Source organism: Poecilia reticulata, chromosome 19, assembly GCF_904066995.2.
Source record: "Poecilia reticulata chromosome 19, P_reticulata-male-v2, whole genome shotgun sequence".
In the NCBI taxonomy this organism is placed as follows: Eukaryota; Metazoa; Chordata; class Actinopteri; order Cyprinodontiformes; family Poeciliidae; genus Poecilia; species Poecilia reticulata.
The window spans coordinates 13476120-13501335 of NC_088848.1; the positions used below are offsets into that span (position 1 = coordinate 13476120).

Below are 25216 nucleotides of genomic sequence, written 5' to 3' on the forward strand. Positions count from 1 at the left end.
CTGAACCATTGCATTAGTTCTCACTGTTCAGGGTCATTGATCTGCTGGAAGGTGAACCTCCACCTCAGTCTAAAATCTCTTGCCGCTTTTTAACGGTTTTTCTTCCACATGTAAAATAAGCAAAGAAGCAAAAAAAAAAAAAAAAAGTGTGTTGTTTTTCCTTTCTCAAATATTCACTACAGTCCTCAATTTACAGACAGACATCAGTCCGGATGTTGTTAGGTGAATGAGGCAAAAATAACTTTGCCATGAGTTTAACTGTGGTGACCCCCCTCCACCCACCCTTGCCGCCTCTACATTTGGCTCCGTCAGTCAAAGGCCAAAAACAAGATGGCGGGATTCAGGAGCTGGCTTTTCATTTCAGCAGGCAAGTTTAACTCTGAAACGTTAAGTTTCACGAGGTTAAAGAAACCAAAAATAAGCTTCATGTCTTACATTTAAGTCTGCATTATTGAATGGAAATGTTACCTGTGATTTCAGCCAGGCAGTGATGTGACTAAACAACTGACCTGCTTTAGTCATTTTTCATGATTTTGGCAATATTTTTTCTTTTTACATTAGACTTAATGTCTTTTTTATTTTATTTTGTTTTACTTCCACTCAGTCGTCGCTGCCAGCTTGTGTGGGATCAGTGCCGAAATCAAATTTACCATTGCTGTGGGGAGGTTGTTTACATATGAAGTGATGAGAGAAAATTTCCAGAGTGACTTTGATTCCTACTCGCAAAAACTCTACAGTAAGTCTGATGCGCTCATTTTCTTAACAATTGACAGACAGCGAAAAAATACACTTTTATCACACTGCTGTATTTATTTTTTACATGGAGAAGCCGGGGTCATCCATAATGACCCCATGATCTTTAAGTGCAACCAGCAGGGGTATCCTGACCTCCCAGAGTGGCTCCGCTTCATCCAAAGGCGTCCCAGTGAGAATGGCTTCCTGTATGGCACACCAACGACTCCAGGAAAAACCTTTATTGAGGTCTGGAGTTTTTTGTACCAACATCAAGAACAGCTAGAGACAATTAGAATGGCAGTAAGCGTCAAGCTGTCAAATCTGTAGAGATAAAAGGTTTGGATTGATTCTCCGGCAGCTATTTTAAGCCTGGATTTAAAGAAAAGAAGAAGAAAAAAACTTGTAAAACTTCTTTGAAGAAAAAATATAAAAGTATCTCAAAGTATCTGTAGTTTTAATTAAATAGAATATATTAATACATAAAAATCTGTTTTTTGGGTTAAGTAAAGATGAAAGCCACATAGCTAGTTCAAACAGATAAACTCAAAATGTGAGTGAAATCCATATTATTCATGGGCTTTAGAATGCTGTTTTTTTTTTTTTAATCTGGGGACCAGTTCAATTAATGTTAAAACTCAAAAATGTAACTCACAATTTTGAATTTTTTGTGTTTGTGTCAAAACTATATGCATACACATTGTAATAATTGGGTAAATGTTCTATAGCTGGTTGCAGAGAAACCACACAGATTTTGTGGTCATCTAAAAGCTTCTGGCTTAATTATGTCTGGAGTTTTGATTACACTTCTTGTCCGAACTGGTGGAGTTCCTCCTGGTTGTAGTTAAAGTGTGTGACAATCTGTCCCAAAATGAAAGTAAATTATTTTGGATGGTCAGGATCAACTTTAAATTCAAATCTGTCATAATATATAAAATGTTGGTGAAACCAGAGTGAAACCAGCTTTACATCAACATCTACTGAGAAGGTACCAACTAAGGAACCACTGAACTCTGCAGAGTTCTACATTAAAAAAAAAAAAAAAAGCTAAGGTTAACAGATTTGTCATTATTTTCCCTCAGATCTATGCAATCAACAAAAACAGCTATGACACAGCAAGAGACCTTCTCGTCATCAAGGCTGTTCCAGGTACGTATGTTGTTGTTTTTTTGTTTTTTTGTTTGTTTATATTAGTCTACAGACAACAATGTGTGAGTCAGGAGGATATGAGGAAATGTGAAATGTGGAAAAAAAATAAAATCCATGATTTCCCTAACAGAGAAGATGCTGCCCTACCAAGCGGAGTTCTTCATCGAGCTGAGGGAGGTTGAGAAGGTGCTGCCCTCTTCTGTTCAAAGTGAGATAAAGCAGGATCTGCAGAAGCTGTGGAACAATGAGGCGCTGGAAATTGTCAACATTACCAACGCCCTCGACCGCGGAGGCAGAGTTCCCCTCCCTCTTGCAGGACACTACGAGGGGTAAACAGAGTCGTCTGTACAAAAACCAGCAAAAGCGCTGAAATCTGTATTTCTGTTTATTCAAAACCTGTCTTGTCTTAGTGTGTATGTGAAGGTGGGGTCAAAGAAGTACTTCTCCAGGTGTCTGCAGAAGGTGGTGACGCCAGAATACCAAAGGCAGTGCGCAGCAGGGGACAAAGTGAAGGTACCTGGAGAATGCCACTTCTGCAAAATCCCCAGCAACTGCATCACCTGGTGCAAGACGAAGCTGGTAAGAGGAAAAACTCCCTTCACGAAGATCATCCCTTTAGAGTAGGCTTGTTGTTTTGAAGCATAATGTTTAAACTGTATATAAATAAGTAAATAACTAAATACTCATAAGATAAGAGATAGGAATGTATAATATTCAACTTGGCCTTTTTTTTGGTAAAGTTTTAAATGCTTGAGTCTAAACAACCTTCCAAATCAACTAAAGAATGATTTCCTCAAAAGGAAAATGCACGTTTTGGAATCACCTACCCAGACATTTGAGACCTAAATCCAACAGAATTTAGTATGACATCTAGTCACAGTTACTATGACTAGATGTCATATTTGGTTGTCTCTCTTTGCAGTTTGACCGAACGAAGATGGAGCCTGCGCCTCCTGCTCCGACAATGGGCTCCGGGATATTGGAGGACGAGGGTTACTTCGACCCTCCGGAGTCTCCCCCGAGCAGAGACTACTTCCCAGATTACATTGTGACTGTGATCGTGCCCCTGATCATTGCCATCCTCCTGTGTATGCTGCTGGCCTACATCATGTATGGCAGGCGTGAGGGGGTGTAAGTATCCATTTTGAATGCTCAAAATAAAAATGAGGTACGATGGTTTAAGTTCATGTAATGTTTTTTTTTTTCATTTTGTTTCTAGTGCAAGAAGGGATGCAAAAACAGACAAGTAAGCAAACTTACTTTGCAAAACCTAAAAAAGGACGTGAACGAGACACTACGCGAACCTGAATGTGATGCTCTGCTTTCTCCAGCATCCAGCTGTACCATCAACAAACCATCCACGGGAACACTGAGGAGCTGAGAAGCATGGCCTCCCAACGAGCGGTCCCTCCTCCTCTCTCTACGCTGCCCATGTTTAACAGCCGCACAGGAGAGAGGGCGTCACCGCTGCAGTCGGACAGCATCCCTCTCATCATGGCCCAACAGTGAGAAAATCTCCTGCTAACTGCTATTGTTTCTGAGCCGCAACAGTCATCCTAATTTCCGCCATTTGATAAAGTTGGTGTTGAGTTTATGTGTCTTTTGTTGTGACGTATCACTATTCTGCTCTTCTCATAGGGATCCCTATAGTGACACACTGCCCAGGTAAAACCAAATCACTACATTCACTCCTTTCGCTAACACCGGATACTTACACTCCCTCATGCTTGCCATTCCTTCTCATGTCGTCCTTGTTTGCAGGAAGTGATGTCGGTCACAGATAAAGCATCTTTGAAGCTCCACAAAGTAATTAACTTTGCTTCATATACACAAGTTTTTGGAACTGCCTATTTGCAGCACAATTAACCAAACAACCAGTTTATCATATTGTTATTTGCTGTTCATGATTTGTGCTTGTGTTTTCTTTTTTTTTTAGCTTATTCTATTTTGTTTTGTCCATTTCAAGACTTGAACTTGTTCCTTGTAGTAATCAAATTATTATGTTCACTATTATTGTCAAACAATCCCATCCTCTTGAGCGCATGAAGAATACCTTTTCAAATTAGGTGAATAAATGATTATTGCACGCAAAATTATTGCTTTGACATTACGTTGTCAGCTGCATCTAAGCATTTGTGTTCAGTCCCCGACAGAAACCTCTAAATAAAATCCAGTGCAATAATAAAGCCACTTTTGAAAGAAAGTTTTTTTTAAAAAAAACAAGGTGGCAGCATCATACTTTGTTGTTTTCTCTGTTCAATGTAGAAAGTTTGAAGGGATTGAATACAAGGCAATTCATTCTTTAAAGATTTCATAAAGCACGAAACATATACACTCAAACTGCAAGCTGTTTTTTTCATTACTCTATATCAGGGGTGAAAGTAGTTTTACAATTATATATGTATATATATTCATTTATTTTCAGATCAAAGTTAATATGATCTGAAAATAAACTCCGAACAAACAAAAGTGTTGCTGGGAAAATATATAAAAAAATAAAGGGAACACTTAAACAACACAATATAACTCCAAGTAAATCAAACTTCTGTGAAATCAAACTGTCCACTTAGGAAGCAACACTGATTGACGGGTCCAACATCGAGGAGGACGGTCTCAACGCCCTGGCGCCGTTCAGTTTGTCACCTCATGCTGAGATCGACTCAAAACCCTCAGCGATCGACGTGTTGCAGCCCTGCTGTATAGCACGAACAGTTCAGAAACAATATGAAATGGGAAAAAAATAATTTAATAACTGATTAAGTCGTGTCTTAGATTGTTCTTGAAAAACGAATCAGTCACGGCTAATTATTGAGTGAACTCACGGCTGCACAGTGAACCCATTGATTTTTTACAGCAGACACCCGCTCCCCTCTCTTACAGGTACTGCGTACCCCCTCTAAATCTTTTAGGGGTACGCAGTACCCTGCCGTACCCCCTTACTTTCACCCCTGCTCTATATAGCCTAATAAAAAAAAACACGTTTGTGTTTGTATATTTGTGGAGCCATAGTTGTTATAGCACACAATATCCACCAGGTGGCTGTCTTTTCCCTTCTGTAAAAACTAGAGCTTTATCTTCTTTAGACATCTTTGGTCTTCTGATAATGAAAGATATTCTTCTGCAGGAGGATGCAGATGCAGCTATGCCACTCGCAAAGCTACTTATTGGAGAATTTAAAAATCATTTTTTTCAATCAGATGTATGTTGGCCTTGTTTTCACTGTTGCTTGTCAGAAACAGAAACTGCTTCATTGCAACACAAAACGTTTATGTAGGTTTTTGTCAAAGGCCTCGCTGTCTGAGAGTATAAAACATGGTCTTAAATGCAAGACATATTTTCTGAATGCGTGACTCTAAGTTTTAACAACAGTGAAAACTCTGCCACCGAGTAGACCACTTCACATGCTTTATTTCAGCACCCAAAATAATTAAAAACATCTTGATTTATTATACATGTACAAAATAAGTACAGAATCTCTCCTTGAAATCATGAAAGTCGGTCTGCTTCAATTTCCATTTTTAAGAAACTCTCTGCAAAAAAAGACATCAATGAAACATAAACAACCGGGAAGATGTGTGCTGTTCTTTTGAGTGATTTCTTTTTTTTTTTTTTTCTTTCTTTTTTTTCAAGGATATTTAAGGGATTTTCCACAGATGGGGCAAACACTGAACATGTGGGCAGGGAAGTCACTCGCTTGTATCTACAAAGACACGAATGCATGCATCACACCTGCAGCAATCGCCTCTGTCATCAAACCAACACTCAAAGAAGAAAACAATTGCACTGCATAGACAACAAGACAATGAGTGAATTTAGTAGCACCAAAGTTCTGCAGGCATTAGTGGCAACAATTACAGTATGAGAGTGAGAGTTTGATCATCAAATACTGATAACTGGACCTCATTTGGATTAGTAATAGCACCTTTAAATGGTTTAATGTCCCCCGATAGGCAATTTCTAAAGAAAAATTGGGGGGTGACTCTGAGGTAGCCATCTATATATTGCAATGAAGGTGAGCTTAATTGTCTTGTTTTTTTGTTGGTCCAAAGTTCAGGTGTTTTTCATATCTATTTAGATCAACAAGACACTCCACACTTTTTACAATTTATTTAACACCAGAAAAATGGTACATATCATTTGTTGTTTTCAAAGTCCTTCTGCAGTGGTAGGAAATAGGTAAAAAGTCACCCGATTCTGTTTTCTTTTTTTCTCTTATTTTTAATCATCTCCTTTGGGGAAATTTTACACATACGTACATTATTTTCTTGTTGCCAGTGGAATCAAAAAGTTTTATTTAAAGTGTCCCTGTGTGGTTGGTTTTCAGATGAAGTAGCAGTCCCAAAATAAAAAGCATCTCAGGGTTGGAAAAAAAAAATGCAGACACCGTCTTCAGTGGAGTGGTTTTAAAGCATTGTGGACCAATGGCGGCCGAATGAGTTTTGGTTGCATAAGAAAAAAAAGAGGTTTTAGAGATGACTGCTAGAAAAAAACAACAATGTCATGTCCATGTTTCTTTCATTTTTTTTTTTTTTTTACAAGAAGCAAACGGGGCCAACTTCGACGCCAAATTCCTGATCGGGTGCACCAACATCCATAGGAGCAATGTCAATGATGGGCAGTCGGGTTGTTTTCGATGTCTTGTAGTCGATGACTGTCTTGCCCCATGTGCCAGTGTGTGACTATAGAGATAAACAGAAAGACAAAACAGACATAAGTCTCTAATAGCTTAACAGATACATAGAAATGAACAGAAAAATCAGCTATCCAACTGATATATTCACATTTGAATTTGATTAGTCATAGCTCGTGGCCTTGTACTACTACTACTTTGAGCTGAAGAGTGTGCTTAGGATAAAATAAATTATTTAATTTGACTTAGCAGTATAGTTTTGGTTTAAAGTTATGAGGACGGTGCCTTCTGCCAGATATTTCTCACACTTTCTGTGTGGAAGTTGTTACTGAGAAAGGAAGATTAAATGTCATTGCTATGTGAAATATCAGTAATGCCAAATAAATGAGGCCAGAGAAAGCACTAAGACATAGTAAGCAACCTAAAACAAACATGTATTTTCTTAAAGATATTCAGATATATCTAGTTTATTTAAGCTACTGGACAGCAAGAAAGAGCAAGACTTCACTAGATAGCAAGAAGACTAAACAGAGCAAAGGTGCTTTTTTTATTTCATTGAGTTTACAACTCATGTTTGTAAACCAGGTAAAACAAAAAGAAAGTCCTACTTTGCTGCTGCTAGCGACACTAACCATGCTAGCTAGTTATGCTACTAAGTTCCTATATGCATCGTCTTTGATCTAAATCTTATTCTGATCACAAATTGGTCATGAAATTTGTATGAGTGCATAACTACAAATATGACTCAATACGAAGACAGAGGGAACTTACCGTGCAGCCATCCTCGCTGACGCTGTATGTGAAGCGGCTGTTGCCCTCGGCTCTGATCTCGACATCATTGGAGCCCTGGAGAAGGAGGGCCTTCTTCAGGTTGCCTGTTGCAGAATCCATGTAGGCGATGCTGTTCTTGCAGTGATATGTCACGTTCTGTGAGGCCTGGTTGGACATCAGGCGCATGAAGGAGATCTGGATGTTGACGTCCTCGGGATCAGCTCCCTCGGTGCCATACTGGAACTGCGTGACGGGTAGAAGCAAAAGTCACTTTTTGATCGTACTGACTAGAAGTAATCGGAGGCATTTTGTGACGGCGACTCTCACCTGGAATCCACCGGTCATGGACTCGCTGAACCAGATGTGCTTCTTCTCTCTGAGGTTCTTGCTGAGGTACCAGTTCTTCATGGGGATGTTGGAATCGATGGGGTAGACGCAGGTCTCTCCAGTCTCCATGTTGCAGTGGACCTGGATGGCGTCCAGAGAAGAGCCCTGGTTGGGGTCAACCCAGTATGTGCCTGTAACCGAGAAAAATATAAGGAGGGTTTCAGGTTTGATCAAAATCTAAGTCTGGCAAAAGGTGCTAAAAGAAAAAAAACGGTCTACGAACTCTGATCCTCACTCACCGCTCTTCCATTCAGGGTGGCACATCCTCAGGTCACGGCACATGCGAGCAGGGCTCTTCTGGGAGCCGTCGGGGCTGCGGATATTCTCAACCTTCTGGGTCAGGGTCTTCAGGGTGGTGTCAACCTCCATGTCGCGGTCACGCATCATGTTGGGGTCATCAGCGCGGTAGCCACCACGGAGAGGATCTGGGCCCTTCTCCTGCTGGGGTGGTGCAACGAATTCAAAGGCGCTGCCAGGGGCTCCAGGAGGTCCAGGGGGTCCAGGAGGTCCAGGGGGACCCTGTTTTGAGATAAGACGGTAATGAAATAGGCAGACTTACAGCAGGGGTTCCGAAGGGTTTTTGTAAAAGTCACCCAGACATCTTAACTTGTCCTTAAAAGACTTGATTAGATTTGAAGAGGCCTTTTGAAACATCTTATACATGTTCAGTTTCCTTCTGCTTTTGCACTGTTTACACCAATTTACTAGAAAGGTTTCTAATAGTAATGAAACTCACAGAAGGTCCCAGCTCTCCATTGCGACCACGAGGTCCAGGGGGTCCGATGGGTCCGGGCATACCGTTCTGTCCATCCTTACCAGGGGAACCGTTGTTTCCAGATGGCCCCTTAAATGAAAAGCAAATCATTTAGAAGTTTAACTTTGTTGATTCTTTGACATGTTATCTTGACACAATAAAGGAATTCCAAGTACTTTTGCTTTTTAGTAAAAGCATCGCAAATGTTAGTGGTGTATCCAAATATTGGCATGGTGACGCAAAGCAGCAGGACTTACTCTGGGTCCAGCGGGTCCGGAAGCACCAGCGGGTCCTCTGTCTCCGTGAACTCCCTGGTAGCAGGCGAAGATAATGACGTCATCATCATAATTAACAGCATTAAAAGCTTTAAAACATCAATCTACGAGGACTGATCAATATAAAGTGTTTAGTACTGTTCTAATGTATCAAATATGATTGCATATGTGAAAATGAATGCCTAAGGGATTATAAAACTCTTAGAGGAGATATTTCTTTTTGTTTTTTAGCAGTGTATAAGTGGTAGTAGAGACTCACAGGAGGTCCAGGCAGACCAGGCTGTCCGCTGAGTCCTCTGTGTCCCTTGTGGCCTCTATCTCCAGCCTCACCAGCCTCTCCTCTGTCTCCCTTAGCACCAGCAGCGCCCTGAAAATTGCCAAAGATGCCATGACATGTTAATGCACAACTCTGAGACTTAATGTGGATAACTGGGATTCATGTGCCGTAGATTGATGAACTTACAGTAGAACCACGGGGTCCAGTAATGCCAGCAGGACCAGCGGGACCAGCAGGACCCTGAAGGAAGGAAAGAGGTTTAATACAAAAATAAACAACACACACACACACACAAAGAAGTTTGGGACAAACTGAATCAAAAAAAGCACCAGCATCATGGGGGGACTTACACTCTCTCCGCGTTCACCGCTTTTGCCAGAGGGGCCGACAGCTCCGGGGGCTCCAGGAGCACCAGGAGGTCCAGGGGGTCCAGCATTGCCACTCTCACCACGGTCTCCCTATAAAGCATATGTCTGTTAGCCAGGCAGCTAAGCTCTACATTTTCAGATGTGTAAGGAAGAGTTCTCCATTTTTAGATAAGATTTTGGGGGAAATAAGCCTTTTTAAAGAGTAAATGTTCACCTTAGGGCCAGGAGGACCGTCACGACCAGGAGCACCATCATGACCAGAAGATCCCTGCAGAGGAGCAGCAAAACTGGTCATTCATAACGAATCGAAAGGAAATATCAAACAATAGTGATTTCAAGCCTCATACCTCACGACCAGCCTCTCCAGGGGCACCAGACAGTCCAGGGGGTCCACCAGGTCCAGGGGGTCCACGCTCACCAACAAGGCCAGAAGGTCCCTGCTTACCAGGCTCACCCTAAGAAACAACAGGGGATTGCTTTTTGTCAGGCAGGGAAGTGCCCAGTGAATGGTTTTAGAGAGCCTAAGTTAAATTTAGCACTTACATCAAGGTTTAGAAAATAAGAACAGATGTCAAGAATACTCACAGCGGGTCCAGGGATACCAGTGGAACCACGCTCTCCACGCTGTCCAGTGATACCTACGATACCTCTCACTCCAGCGATACCCTGGGGTCCAGGCAGACCGGGAGTACCCTACACAGAGGGACGCGGGAGTCAGTGGGGTTGAATCATGCGCAAAGCGAATGGCGGTAAAGTGGCGAGTACTTACAGGGGATCCATCAGAGCCAGGGGATCCCTTCTCTCCACTGGGACCGGGAGCACCGGCAGCACCAGACTCACCAGGGCGACCAGCAGGGCCGGTCTCACCGCGAGATCCTCGGGGTCCGTCCTTTCCAACGGGTCCAACAGGTCCGGGGGGTCCAGAAGCTCCCTAGAATCACGCCACAAGGTCACAGTAAGACAGAACAACTCCATTAGCCATCACCCCACGGCCATGTAGAAGGTAATTTACGTGATGATTCTAAAACTCACAGAGGGGCCAGGGGGTCCAACTCTGCCGGCAGGTCCAGGGAAACCAGTAGCACCCTGTGGAGACAGACACAGGTATGGTGAAACATTAAATGTATTTGCAAACATAATGTGAGAATATTTAAGCTAAGTTACTACAGAAGATATTTTCTACAACAAAATATGAATAGCTATTGTCCAATTTTTGGTTGTTGAATTTTGTCTTTTGACAACTGAATTTAAATAGAGAGAGAGAGAGAAAGAAATAAACTTTTATAATACGTTTTTATAATACTTCCCAAATTTAATGGCAGTTGCTATTTCAGTACAAATTATTGAAAGAACCTTGCTAAACCCTATTGCTAAAATTTTTAAAACACTTTAATATAGAACTGGAGTGTCCAGCATAAGAACAGACCACATCTGTTTTTGTTGTTTTTGTTTGCAAAAACTCAACAAATCAGGAGTGTAAATAAAAAAGAGGCACATAATTCATAAATTGAATTTTTTGCCATACTGGACTTCATAGAGTCCATGTGTTTCCTAGGACTCCTGTAATATTTTCTTTAGATGAAAAATCACTATTTACAACTATGTTTTCAGGAATTGCTCTATATTTGCATGTTGACTTACAGGAGATCCAGCACCACCACGAGCACCTTTGGGTCCAGTAGAACCAGCAGGTCCCTGTTGAACAAAAATGTATTTAAAAAAAACGATCAGACAATAAGACAACATTTGTAAAAACCTCTTGAAGAACACAGAGTCAGATGCTTCTGACTGTAGAGTGACAAACCTGAGGACCGGCAGATCCAAAAGGTCCAGGAGGTCCAGCAGGGCCAGCGTCTCCCTTTGGTCCGGAGTCACCACTCTCTCCCTTGGCACCAGGCTGACCATCAGCACCCTGAAATGGGAGGATAAAAAAAAAACAAAAAAAACATTAGAGTCCATGTTTTTGTCACACATGAATTCAATATGTACTCCGATCTGCATTTTACTTACAGGAGGTCCAGCAAATCCAGCAGGTCCAGCAGGTCCAGTCTCTCCACGCTCACCCTGTTGGAGTCGTCAATTAGGTCAGTTCAGTCTCTTGGGAAATGCTGCGTCCCCTTATCATGCACTGAGGTCTCACGTCTTTTTGAATTAATAAAGACCACTGGAGCAATCTAACGACTTAAGGGTTTAGAAAACAACTTACAGGGGAACCACGAGGACCAGAGGGTCCAACGATTCCAGAGGGACCAGCCTCTCCCTAAAACCAGAGAAGAAGAAGTACAGGTCAGCAGACAAAATAATCATAAATCATAAAAATAAATATAACACACATTCACTTACAGTATGAATGATACATTATGTTGACAGACTATAAATTTGTCTGAGAGTGCTGTAATATATTTTTTTAATTGCTCATCCGCTTGAACACTGATTATTATTGGTCCTAAGGAGTCCCTCAGGGTGCCATATTGAGATCCATTTACTCTCTACATAAATCGTCTTCATGATAATATTCTAAATGATTTTAACATAAGCAGCATCAAAAACAGACTGGAGAAGTCTGCCTTTGATGTTCTGGTAAGATTAGCGCAATTTAGGTTGGGATTCAATGCAGAAAAATAAAAATAAATTATAAATTGGCAAAGAGTCTAAATTTCCTAAAATAGACATTGTTTAAGGGCAAATTGAAAATTCTAATCAGTAATTATGGTTAAAGCATTATAACTGTTAATTTACAATTTAAGACCAATATTGTTTGGATTTTTACACAGTTATGCTAAATATTATCTTTGTTTTTTGGGGGGGATATTGTTGTATTTATGATTGTTTGAATGCAATGTATAATCTCAACCTGACTTCAACCTGGATATAAGAATATCCATTCATAAAAAAATAAAAAAAAGTGTAATAAAATAACTGGTGAGGAGAGATTTTAGTTGCACATGGTGCCACAATAGCAGACTAGTGCATTAACTATGGTTTATTGTTCATATTGCAAAAGGAATTACATACATTTGCTGTTTTTTTAATCATAGTTTGAGGACTCAAAACAATACCATATTTAGATTGTTTTTCTCTATATGTGAGAAGAAACCTGAAGAAGTAGAGATGTTGATGAAGATAAACATCGTCCTTGATCTCACCTTCTCACCCTGAGAACCAGGAGGTCCAGGAAGTCCAATAGCACCAGTCAGACCGCGCACGCCATCTTTGCCAGAGGTGCCATCAGAACCCTTAGCACCAGCATCTCCCTAAACAGAGAAAAGTGTGGTTAAACAGATGAATGTGAAATTGAATGCCAGCTGGCCTAGCAAGCCATAATAAAAATGGATAAAAAAAATATAAAAGGAGTTACGATTTTCAGTGATGAACTCTCAACACAGTTAACCATGCTGCTCATAATGTTATCCATGCCAACTGGTGTATATTAGAGCCCCAAGTTTGAACCATTTATTATGATACTTCAAAACAATTATAATAACAAATTTGCTATTATTGTGACAAAAAACAACAACAACAAAAACAACAGCATATCTCAATTTCTAACAACATGTAAGATTTATCTAAGAGTGACAATATTTAAATAGCAATCAATAAGTCAGTATGACACTGATATCTTGACTTTTTCAGAGCCATATCGGGTTACTTATTAAGTTTTGGATGTATTTTTCAAAGAAAGATGAAAACCTATTAGCTTACACTAAGTTTATACAAAGCAAATATTAAAAGAAAGTAAAACAAAGTGAAAGTTTTAAATGCTGTCACACAGTAGAATTAGTCTATCCAAATTGTTTGGCTGTTACACTCACTCTCTCTCCCTTGGGTCCAGGAACACCGGCAGATCCTCGCTCTCCAGGCATTCCCTGCATACCAGGGAGTCCCGCACTACCGGGGGCGCCACCAGCTCCAGGCTCTCCCTGTGCAGGTACAAAAAAAGAAAGAAAATACATTTTAATCATCCCCCAGATATGACCTGGACGAAACAGATCAGGACTTTGGAGACCCAGTACAGTTTGAAGTTTGTTCATTTACTCCTCCGCTGCTTAAAAGTTGTAATTGAGTGAATTTACCCCGCTGCTGCCCCCTAGTGGCAGGCATTGTCACAATCCGTGACAATGCCTGGGTTTTTACAGAACCCGTACCACAACAGAGATGCAAAACAAACATAAAACTCCAGCTCACATTTACAGATGCTGAACAAATGTCTCGTATATCTTTGTAGAAATGCTCAAATCCTGCATACGGGAAACATTTTGTTGTTTATTATTCTCCAAAGATTTTATATGATTCCCCATTTCCATTGACTGTTGTTGACATGAAAGACTATGTCAGCTAACGAAGCAAATAGGAGTTTGGAGTATTATTTTTTAGATTAGAGAAGTTAATAGAAAAGTCATTTAAAATGCTAACTGTCAGACGCAGTACAAAATGAGCTGGTGGTTTGATCGATATTTGATCAGCATGAATGTGGAAGCGTGTTCCATATATTTTCTGAAAATCGTCAAATGATCATCACAGGCTAAGCTGAGTAAATAGGAAGTGACACGCATGTGAGCACACTTGTTTCCCTAGCAAAGCTGTTTTGTTTCCGATAAAAAGATTAAAAGGCAAAAATCAGAGGGATTCCCAAATAGTCTCGTTTGTCAGTTTGGTTTTGGTCTCTGCTTATCACGACCCATTTTAACATATTCTGTAGGTACCTCTGCTAAAAGCCACTAATAGTCTCACTTAATATATATTAATGTATTTTAAATCCAGACCCAGGATGTTCACATGTTTTTTTGACTCCTATAAATTGGAAAAATTGGATTTCCCTTTCCTGATATTTGCAGGTGTTCCTGCTGTTCACTGCCCTTAATCGACGTGTTTCACAGAGGTCAAGACTCTTCCAGGTCTGAGCTGTAAAATTTTCTGTCCAGCTAATTTATTTTTTTTTACCATACCTTAGGTCCATCGTTTCCACCAGCACCAGGGGCGCCACGGGCTCCAGTTGGACCGGCAGGCCCGGGACCGCCACGCTCACCAGGGAAGCCTCTGTCACCCTGGAGGAAACGCAGAGAAAACATCAGGCTTTTTCTCTGTGCTGTAAATACTGCATGTACTGTAAATATTAAAACAGGATGTTCAGCAAAACAAGAGGGGCTTACTCTGGGTCCAGATGGGCCAGGTGGTCCGGCCTCTCCAGGAACGCCCTGAACACAAGCAGCAGAAAGAGCGATTACTGTCGGGTCTAATTTTGCTTTGTCCAAACAATTTGTTTGTCAATAGTTCCGATTTAGCCACGAATGATGCAGATCATACCTGCTCGCCAGGCTTGCCGCTCTCACCAGTAGCACCTTGGGGTCCAGGAAGACCCTGTTCAATAATTAAAGATGCAGTTGAATGTATGAATTATAAAGTGGGACAAAAAAACAAAACCAAATCACTTTAGAAGATGGAAGGCTTCAAAAACTCACTTGGAATCCTGGTGCACCAGAAGGTCCCTGCTCTCCTTTCTCTCCAGCAGGTCCCTGTAATCAGAGGTTGGAGAAATTTTTATATATTATTATTTTATATTCCTAATAAAAATAGGGGGGGAAGGGAAGGATTATGAAAATTATATTTTTGATGCTTAAAAGTAATGGAGGCAAACTGCTTACACCAGGTCCAGAAGGTCCAGGAGCTCCAACATCACCATCTTTGCCGGGAGCACCCTGAACAGAAGAAGGTCACAATATTTACCAAAATGTTTCTACTCTCATATTTCAACTTCAGTTCATTTCGGTTTATTTGCTTTACGCTATGGCGCAGAAAACACAATTTAAAATCAGTTTACACAAATAAGCATCTTCAGTTCAGTCCAGACTTTCAAATCTAATGCGCTCTTATTCTGATTTCGTCTTAACTTCAAGAGGTCCTGTAGTACTTACAACTGGGCCAGCAGCTCCACCAGGTCCTCTCTCGCCACCTTTACCAGATTCGCCCTGGTGACACAAACAGAGTTCACACACTCGCAACCCAAGGATCTCATCAATCCCCTCAAAGACACGGTACGGTGAAGGGTTCACTCACAGAGGCTCCCTTGGGTCCGGGGAATCCCATGACTCCGGGCTGTCCTCTGGATCCGGCGGGGCCGGGAGGTCCGGGGCGGCCATCTTGACCAGGAGCACCCTAATGGTTAGGAGTGGAGAGAAAATGTTTTATTAAAAACACAAAAAAACATTTAGGTTGATTCATTTTTAAAGCTGGCAAAAGGACATTGTCGTGTGTTTTGATATTGGCTGAGAAAGTCTGGATCTCATTTAGGTCATGTAAAACCAGAAGACTGTAAATCTTTGCTCACATCTTCCTCTTAGGTTTTGTGTTCTGCTAGTTCTTCATTCTTCAGATAATAAGAGTGCTGGGGAGAACACGAACGCCTCACACTCATGTACTAGAACCCCGTTCTTTCAGTTCTCTTGAAAATGTCCTTATAGGTTTTATTTCCAGAGGTGAAGCAACCATGGTCTCCAAAATAAGAGCTTCTTCAATGAAGGATCTTATTTTGCTCATTTAGAAACTGAGCAAGCTAATCCATAATCAACCATAACTTTAGGTGTTGATTGCTGACTGTGTTAAACCGTAAAGAGATCAGAAGCTAGCCTTTTTTTTTTCATTTTTTCTTTCACTCTGGTCTGAAAAGAGTTTCATATGTGGTTCTATTCTAAAATATTGAAGGAACTTTAACTAGAAATCCAGTCAAATCTTTAGAAACTATCAGTACTTACAGCAGGTCCGACTTTGCCGTCAGGGCCGGGGCTTCCGGGGCTACCGGTCACACCCTAAAGAGGAGGAGCAAGTTGAAATTCACTTGTTTTTTTTCTTTCTTTCTTTTCATCTCATTGCATTAAACAGAATTGTTCCAGTTTGTCTCAAAACTCACCTTTGATCCTGGAGCGCCAGGAGCGCCGGGGCTTCCGCCCTCACCAGTGGCTCCCTGAGATCCCATTTGTCCGGGGGCACCGCGCTCACCTGGGGCGCCCTGTTACAAAGGTCACAAAGGGTCAGAAATCATATCCAGTAGATTTAGTTATTTTTATGAAGTTCTGTACCAAGGGTTTGCAAATACTTGCTCCTGGTTTCATTTACCTTTCCACCAGCAGCTCCATCAGAACCAGGGAAGCCGCGAGCACCGGGGGCACCCTGGGAAAAAAAAAACCAAACAAACCCACCAAGCAGGTCAGTAAACGTGGTAAAATATGGTATTACCAAAGCAGCTCTGGGAATAAAGTGATTTTTTTTAAGGGACTACAGACATTTTTACATGAAATTAGTACTAAAACCAGACATGACTGCAGGTCTATTTACAATTTAGAGGTTTTTGATTTGATTGAGCATGAAATGCATCGTCTCAGATGTGAGCATCAGATGCTGGTAAGAGGATAATTTAACCACCACAAACCTGCTCACTTTGTTGTATTTTAGTCTTTAAACTTAAGCTATGAATAGGAAATAACACAAGTTCTCCTGCTTTCTATTCTTCTTTTATTTGGATTCGTCACATCTGTTTTCACATTGTAGCATTAGAACTGCTACAATGTGAAAACAGGAATTCAAGGGTGACTTTCTCAACACTAACAAAAAAACGACAAAGCGATAAATAAAGGGTAAAAAAAAATAAACATACACGCTCTCCAGGGGGTCCACGGGGTCCAGCACCACCAGGCTCTCCACGAGGTCCTCTCTTTCCCTCCTCACCAGAGGGGCCAGGAAGTCCCTGAAGTCCAGCTGGGCCCTGGAAAAGAAGGAACCGTCTTATTCATCCGAGAAACAAAAGGCTGCGCGTGGTTCTCATTTTTCCTCCAAATGTGGTTTCAGACTTACAGGCTCACCCTTGGCACCAGCCTCTCCCTTAGGACCTGGAGGACCAGGCTCGCCCTGTTGGCAGAGAAACACGTTTCATTTATTCCGTCCAATCACTTCCGATCTCTGTGACACTGACTGGGAGACATTTCTGCACACGATATGCTGTCTACTCACATTGTTACCCTTGGGACCGGGAGCACCAGCGCCTCCCTGAGCTCCAGCAGGACCACGGTTACCGGGGAAACCAGGAGCACCAGCGATACCGGGAGCGCCCTGCGTAAAAAAACAAGTCGGAGTGTAAACAATCAAAAATGATTAAGCAGAATAAACCTGATCAGTGCGTCTCGTGCTTAACTTACATTAGCACCTTTAGCACCAGCCTGACCATCAGATCCAGGAGAACCCTGTTGGGAAATTCATGGGAAAAAAATGTTTGAAACCTACTTTAAAATGTTTTCATGCTGATTTTTTTGTTTGTTCGTTTTAAAGGAAGTCAGACTGATTAAAGGTCCTGTTACTCACAGCAGGTCCAGCGGGTCCAGAAGGTCCTGGGTTACCAGGCTCACCACGGGCTCCTTGGGGTCCCTCAGATCCACGACCTCCGGCAGGTCCGGTCTCACCCTGTCAGAGGGAAGGAAGCAACACCAATGAAGAAATCAGCACCTTGAAAATCAAGTAAGTATCATGAAAAATTTGCAAAATATGTTTGAGAGAAGGACTTCCTGGCTTATTATCAAACATGAAACAGACGCAAACTTAACAAAAAACAAAACAAAACAAAAAAACATTAATGCCAAAAGATGGACAAGGGTTCTGATAAATGTCTTTGAACACATTTCATTCTATTGATGTAAAATAGCCCATTTAAAGTCCATGTGCAGTTTATGAGATCTAAGCGCAAAAATGTGGTAGAATAATTACAACCTGCACTTAAACTAAACGTTTTCAAAGAATAAAAACAAGAATTTTATTAGCCATATTTTAAAGCCAAGCAGGTCATTGCTGTTGCGATTCCTTTTTAACTCCAGGAAGTGGAATATCAAAGGAAATGAATTCTAAGATGCTTTGTAAATGGAAAGTGACTGAGGAAATAGGTCCAGCTGGGGTCCAATTACGTCTTCTGATTGCTGCTAGGATCAGTGAACCCCGTGATGGCTGGCAGTCGAGCATACTGTTTAATTAATCCATAATATCCTTACTTAAAAGTTATAGCTTAAGTTTTTCCTGCAAAAATTAACAATTTTTTTCAGAACCGAGGTTCAATAGTATCCAATGATGTGTTTTCCTTCATTCAGAGGAAAACATTTGAACACTAAGACTTAACTGGTGAAAAGGAAACAAAACTTCTGACTTAGTTGTTTTTAGTTTTTAGTTGTTTTTCTTTTTCAGTTAAATACGGAAAATATATGACCTATTTGACTTACCTTAGCACCGACAGCACCGGGGAATCCAGGGGGTCCGGCAGATCCGGTGGGTCCCTAAACATCAGGATTGGACACAGATTGTTAGAGGAGCATGGTCAGAAAAGGCAAAACTAACTTTCTTTTATGTAGAAAAGTAAAAAAACATTTTAATCATTGAAAACTTACGGGAGGACCAGCAGGACCGGTGTTGCCATCGTTACCACGAGCACCCTGCATGGAAGAGCAAACAGATTTTGCTCAGTTCAGCTTTTTTGCACGCGAGTTGAAGAAGGTTTAAGGTTAGAAAGTGTAAAAATGGTGGTGCTTACAGCAGGGCCAGCAGGTCCGGGGCGGCCTCTCTCACCAGGAAGACCACGGGCACCCTGCAAGAGAATAGAAAAAAATAAAACTGATCAATTTCTTCTAATTTTTGCAGACCTCTTAGAATAAAACTCCTCAGGAGATCAAAGAAATCATTAAATTGACTCTTTAGGACGGTGCAACTGAAAACGTACCATGGCGCCTGGGATGCCATTCTCTCCGGGGACACCAGGCTCTCCCTGCAAGACAGAGGTCAGCTTTTAAACAGCTGGATCACAAGGCAAAGTGATCTAGACGGAAGAACGGGTTTCTGGGCGTCTTACCTTAGGACCAGCAGGTCCGCCGTCTCCCTTGGAGCCATCAAGACCAGGGAAACCCTGCAGGCAACATCGGGAGTCATTATTAGATCATGTTTCTGCTTGTGACTCTAATTCAGAAGCTCCAGATTAGCACTAAGACTCACTCTGTGTCCCTTGATGCCGGGCAGTCCGGGGGTTCCGGGGAATCCACGAGCACCCTGCAGGAAAACAAGAAGAGATCTGTCATCATGGGAGTTACTCATGCAAATGGAAAGGAAATGTGATCATGATTGAAAAACTAAGAACTACAACAACAAAAAAAAACAGCAATAAAACAAGCACAAATTTGCAAATGTGAACACGGACAGGAATTTTGGGTGAACGGTCAAAGACTCTCTAATTCGGCTCACCTGAGGGCCAGCAGCTCCGCGCTCACCGGGGCGTCCAGCTTTACCAGCTTCACCCTTTTGAGGACACACAGACAGAAACATGTTTTTCAAAACACAGGAAGATGCTCGACCAAGTAGTAAAGAGGCAGTTTTAGCTGTAAGGGCAGGTAAAAAGGAAACAGAATCACTCACATCATCGCCGTTCTTTCCGGGAGGGCCTGCGGGACCGCGGGGACCCATTGGACCCTAAAAACACCAACAGATAATACCATTTATTCCAAAATGTTATTGACACAGATGAAGAAAAGTGGAAAAAAAACGGTATGCAGAAGTAGACCAATGACACATCATGTAGTCGAATATAAGAAAAGCAAGACATTTATTTGCCTCTAGACGTAATCATGTTCATTAATGATGTTTAAATCAAAAGCTGCAGTTTACAAACTGATGACGTTTGAATGAGTGACACAGTAAAATTGCCATTTATCAAACCAGTTATAATGTGTACCTACCACAGCACCGGGCTCACCAGGCTCTCCTTGGGGTCCTGCGCTACCTGAAGGACCCTGAAAGATATCAAGAGAAAACATTTTTAACACATCTTATTAAAAGATGAGCTGAATGATATATGGGGGGGGAGTTAGTGGTGCATCAATAGCCATCTCTATAAATGTCTGGGCCAGAGACTCTTATTTTTCAAATACAAACTGAATTGACTTATTTATGCATGTCAGTCAAGCCAGAATGGCATCAGAGTAAAATCCCTGCTTTGTTCTTAGTGTCCCAACCAACTTATATGTTTTTGAAAACTTTCTGGGGAGGTTTGGAGGATTACGTATGTTTCTGCTAAAAATGCTTACAGGTGGGCCGGGAAGACCAGGAACACCACGGGGACCAGGAGGACCCTGTTGATGAAGAGTTAGAAAAATCAGACATCAATTTACATTTTTGTACACTCTAAAAACATGGGTCACTTTATGAAAATTTCGTACAATTGGGCCGGGGACGGGTGGGCCGCTGGACTTGGAGGGGTCGAAGTAGCTCATTTGAGGAGAGAAGTTCTGTGAAGGGAGAAGACAAGGAAATTAGTCATTTTTTCAGCATAGAAACATCTCAGAAAAATACTTGAGCTAGTCCAGCCTCTCATAATCCTGTTACAAATATCAGAAATCTTAAACGAGAGCAGTGTTTTTATCGATCTATGAATGCTTTAATCTGAAGGAAGGTTGCTGAATTGGGTCAACACTTTCAGGTGTTTTTATTGTCAGATGAAACTCTGATACGTACTCCACCAAGGCCAGGGGGGCCAGGGGAGCCAGGTGGGCCGGGAAGGCCAGGCTGTCCGGGGATTCCATCATTGCCAGGGAGACCAGGAAGACCCTGGGAAAAACAGCATTCCAGACAGGTTACATGCCTCTCTATGCAGACGATGTTTTACTTTACTTTCAGAAGCCCAAAACATCACATCAGTGTCAGTACACCTTGAACTTCATATTCAATAACTTTAAAAAAAGAACATAAACAAAAATATTTGTCTAATACAAGCACATTTCTGCTTACAAAATATTGTAAACACTTTATTAATGATCTTTCACCTCATTTTAAAGAGAAACCTCAATGACAGTCTCATGAACTCTCTTTGACCTCTTGAGCTAGTTAACAGTTACAGTTATAAGTCACAGCAGCTTTATCAGCAATCATGTTGGTTTCTGACAGTTTTCATTCCTAATTCATGGAGCATATATTGCTCATATACATCTCTATTTTTTGGTGCTAACTAAAAAAATCTTCTTGTAAATGTATTAAATACAACATAATCAGCAACATGTAGAGCAGCTTTCATGAACTGGGCTGAAATACCACAAGGTAGACACAGATAATGTTTCAGAAATCTCGTCAGGATTGTCTAATATGCATATAAATTAATACTGAAAATTGTGTCTCAGACTTTTCTGCAATTATTTCTTTTTCCTTAGTTATCAGTATGATTAGACTACAAAACAAAGTAAATAGAAACCTACCGGATCTCCTCTGGGGCCATCGGGTCCCTTTGGAATCTATAAGTACATTAAAAAAAAAACAGTTAAGCTATGCTGTAATCTTGTTTGCAGGATGTCAAATAATTTATGTTATTAAACTATAATGTTAAGGTCTGATAAATTCGGAATTGTTTCTCAACATTAATAAAATTATGAGAAAGAAAGGTTAAAATACCGTAGGTTCAGTGGGAGGACCTAAAAAAATCAAAGAAAAAAAGAAAGGTCAACAGCTAGCACATATAATTAAATTCAAAATATTTCAAGACAAGCTGAAATGTCAAGCTGCAAGTCCAAGCATGTATAGCAGATTTAGACATTAAAGCAGGGACTTTAATGCAGTCATGATTTTGTAATAGCTGCACTAAGAGCAACTTAAATAACTGAAACGGGGGGGAAAAGGGGTGAGGAGTGTGATGGTTGTGCACAAACTGGCATGTCGGGAAAATGATAAACTCTCCATTAGAAAGAGGGTGTAATCGAGCACTTAAAACGTTTGTTAAAAAGAACTCAGGAAAATGTGATCCAAAAGGAATTTTTTTTTTCTATGTGAAATCCTCAGGCAGGCAGACAGGCTGAGAGGCTCAGGTCCATGTGAGGTCTAGAGGCCAGAGGCAGCAGAGGAGCAAATCTAGGAGGTGGTGCAAGGCATGAATGAAACTGTAAAACAGGTGGGCCGTACCCTCGCCATCGGGGCAGACAGGGCAGCACTCTCCATCTGGAATGTAGGGGTCTTCACAATCGGACGTGTCCTCGCAGATCACCTCGTCGCAGAGGATGGTCCCCATGTCGCACACGCAGATCTGGCAGGGTTCTGGTTTCCATACATCCTTGTCGTTGTACGACTGTCCTTCTGATGTGCAGCTGCCAAATTGCTCTGAAAAAAATATATATATATATTTGTGATGAAGTCAAGGATTTTGAAAAGAATTTAGCATTATATTTACATTTTTGCATGTAAATTGAAGCTAGATGCTTAAATTCTCAGAAAAAAAATGGACACATCTAGTTTAGCAGCATGTTGATAAACCCTATTTCGGGATGTTTGCAACAAATTCTAATATTTGCATAAAATCGAACAATACCCCTTTTTTAAAATCAATAATTAGGGATAAAGAGATGCTAGCAAAAACCAGCAGGAGAATGAATTGATTTGAATTGACCAAGACTATAGTTTACTTCTTTCTCTACAAATCAGTGGTCTTTGGGCCTAATGCTTAACTTCCTCTTGGATCACTTCCTCTTAAGGTTGTCAAAGTACACTAGAAACTAACCTACAACATTTAACAATAAATGATGCCAAAAGTTCATTTTGCAAACATTAAGCATTGCAGTTCAAATAATATAGTTACATATTACTTTCCATGTGCTTAAGTAATCATTAGCATCCCTACAGATATTTCAGGAAAAATTTTTAAAAAACAAACTTTATAGAAGTAAAACTTGCATGCTGTATGAAAAACATCAACAGGGTTTTGTTACTTTTTAAGTGAAAATAGGTTAACTTAAAAAAGATTCTTTTACAAACAGTTATTTGGCAATTTGATATAAAACAATGTGCAGAGCATCACCTGGCTAACATGACAACTTGAAAAAGCAAAGCAAAAAATAAAACTTTTAAGTAAAATTGATGTAACCAGATGAAATATGATATTAAAAGCCACTGAAATGCTAGACTTTTAAAAAGTTTTTATACAGCAGAATTGGGTTGGAGACCCCTTTAATCCATCCTTTGGCTGCACACCTGTTTGGTGTAGAGCTCAACGAAGTGAACATTAGCTAAAGGATTATCATATGAAGGGTAATGGTTTTCTTCCTGGTAATTGTGGATAAACAAGCTTCAGCTCCAGATCCAGTAAAACATTCAAAAATGGACTGCTTCTTGATAACCAATTACAGTAGGTCCAATCACGTCTCAAGAGTGGTAGATTTTGCAGGCTGGGCATCAGGAGAGGGTTAAAGCGTAGACGTGCAGTTCCAGGCCTCGCCACATGGCGTCACTATTGTTTGCAAAAGAAGGCCTCCCTCGCCCTACTCCGGATGGTGATTAATTGACGTCTAGACGAACTTATTCCATTGTCGACGTCAGACTTTAGAGATTTTTCCGTTGTCATTTTTTTCCCTTAATTTGTTGCAATATTCTCTTAGTTTTAGAGCCGAAGCTCTCCACAGATGTGTGTCTGCTCTTTATTGATGCGGTTTCAAGCTTTTGTCTCGGGGTGCAAGTTCCTGAAGCGAAAGAAATTCTCACCAAATTCAGACTAAATATTGTTTAATTAAAATGTTGTTGTCTTTTCCTTTATACTTTTGTTTCTTTTGCATGAGTTTCAACTCTGTCTGAACTCATGTCCTACCACTGCGCAGAGATAAAACAGCTGCTCCCCTCAGGTTTGCACTCCAGAAGGACATGTGTCTGCACGCCAGTGAGATGGGGGAGAAAAAAAAAGAAGTGTGGAAAAAATGTCCAGTCTATAAGCTCCTATTCGCTTCCAGATCTCCAGAGGAGCCCGTGGAAAAAGAAAACACATTTCCCCAGTTCTGCCAGGTGGCGGGTCAAATATCCCGACTAGTTCCATCAAACTGCGCATCCTCTTGTGGACTTTCCACATCCTGAGAGAGGGCCACAAAGAAAAAAAAAAAAAAAGGAAAAACAATGTTTGAATACTTACTATCATCCTCGCCTTGACCTCTCGCCAAAAGCACTGTTGCGCTGAGCAAAAGCGCTAACCGAATATCCACAAAGCTGAACATGTCTAAATATTAGACATGTAGATTCTTTGTGGCAGGGGGGGATCCTCTTTTTCCTCCTCAGACACCACTCATATAGGGCAGGGTCCGGTCTGTGCGTAACTCCAATCCAGACCCCAGCAGAAACTCCCTACTGCCTAAACAAATGACTTATCTTGGCTTTTATATGGCTGAGCTTTTGGGGAGGTGCCGTGCGCGCACCACATAACTTGTTGCATGTTGGGGGCGCAAAATCCCTCCTTCATCGGAGGGGAATGGGCCGTCTCAACAAAAAGCAGTTCACGTCCCAGCTCAAACGTGGATGATGTTGGAAGGCATCATTTACGCACCGGCTCTGAGGCGCTGCAGACGTCCCGTATCATCTACCTGCTGTGGATTTTCTTAATTGAGACTTTTTTTTTTTATGTCAAGCTAAGAAGTCTTTAGCGGATCTGGATAGAACGGATTTTCAGCCAGCATATAAGTTATTTTCCCTCAAGAAGTTACTTTGTATATATTCTTAAGAAAGTTGTGCGCAATGTTATATTTGGATGCGTTTGGATCCGGGGAAGAGAGTCAAAGATGGAGATGATCAGAGGGAACTCACTGTGAGGCTTCGCACCTTGTTTTTAGTCACTGATGACCAGATGGGATCCACTGACATTTCTGGGATGGCGCACCAGAACCAGACTGCATCATAGCATGTCAGCACCTTTAATGATATGTCATTGTGAAATATATGGGTGAAAGTAACACAAAGCAGCGCAAGCAATAAGTAAAATAATTGTTGAATATAACCAGACAATATAAAGGACTCTATATGGCCCCTTCCTGCACACCCCTAGGTTACCTCCTGCCCAGTGGCACCACT

General features: G+C 41.2%; 2 protein-coding genes across 7 annotated transcripts; one reads left to right on the forward strand and one right to left on the reverse strand.

The window, feature by feature from the left end:
* The first annotated feature begins 212 nt into the window (after nt 1–212).
* On the forward strand, nt 213–6414 carry sgca (sarcoglycan, alpha). Of its 6 annotated transcripts, XM_081601146.1 has the most exons (12): nt 213–367; nt 605–736; nt 827–1035; nt 1815–1881; nt 2012–2210; nt 2292–2460; nt 2804–3012; nt 3101–3127; nt 3213–3386; nt 3520–3546; nt 3643–3687; nt 3818–6414. In XM_081601146.1, the coding sequence occupies exons 1-11, from the start codon at nt 331–333 to the stop codon at nt 3647–3649; spliced, it is 1257 nt and encodes a 418-aa protein (XP_081457272.1). In that variant the 5' UTR covers nt 213–330; the 3' UTR covers nt 3650–3687; nt 3818–6414. The 6 variants fall into 6 exon arrangements, with proteins under 6 accessions (XP_081457272.1, XP_081457271.1, XP_081457274.1 ...); XM_081601145.1 differs by having other exon boundaries at nt 3643–6414; XM_081601148.1 differs by having other exon boundaries at nt 827–981; nt 3643–6414.
* On the reverse strand, nt 5974–24507 carry col1a1b (collagen, type I, alpha 1b). Its single transcript, XM_008437279.3, has 51 exons — nt 24288–24507; nt 22301–22495; nt 21797–21816; nt 21604–21639; nt 20870–20962; nt 20575–20643; nt 20443–20487; nt 20095–20148; nt 19775–19828; nt 19604–19657; nt 19358–19411; nt 19218–19271; nt 19089–19133; nt 18903–18956; nt 18760–18804; nt 18595–18648; nt 17693–17791; nt 17530–17574; nt 17345–17443; nt 17189–17242; nt 16992–17099; nt 16454–16507; nt 16248–16346; nt 16093–16146; nt 15398–15496; nt 15256–15309; nt 14986–15039; nt 14803–14856; nt 14648–14701; nt 14494–14538; nt 14290–14388; nt 13156–13263; nt 12490–12597; nt 11550–11603; nt 11354–11407; nt 11148–11255; nt 10985–11038; nt 10376–10429; nt 10113–10274; nt 9929–10036; nt 9691–9798; nt 9558–9611; nt 9326–9433; nt 9162–9215; nt 8958–9065; nt 8681–8734; nt 8406–8513; nt 7909–8188; nt 7610–7800; nt 7283–7525; nt 5974–6560 (listed from the first exon to the last, which is right to left on the reverse strand). Exons 1-51 carry the CDS (start codon nt 24367–24369, stop codon nt 6414–6416), a joined length of 4344 nt encoding a protein of 1447 aa, XP_008435501.2. The 5' UTR covers nt 24370–24507; the 3' UTR covers nt 5974–6413.
* Nucleotides 24508–25216: the final 709 nt, after the last annotated feature.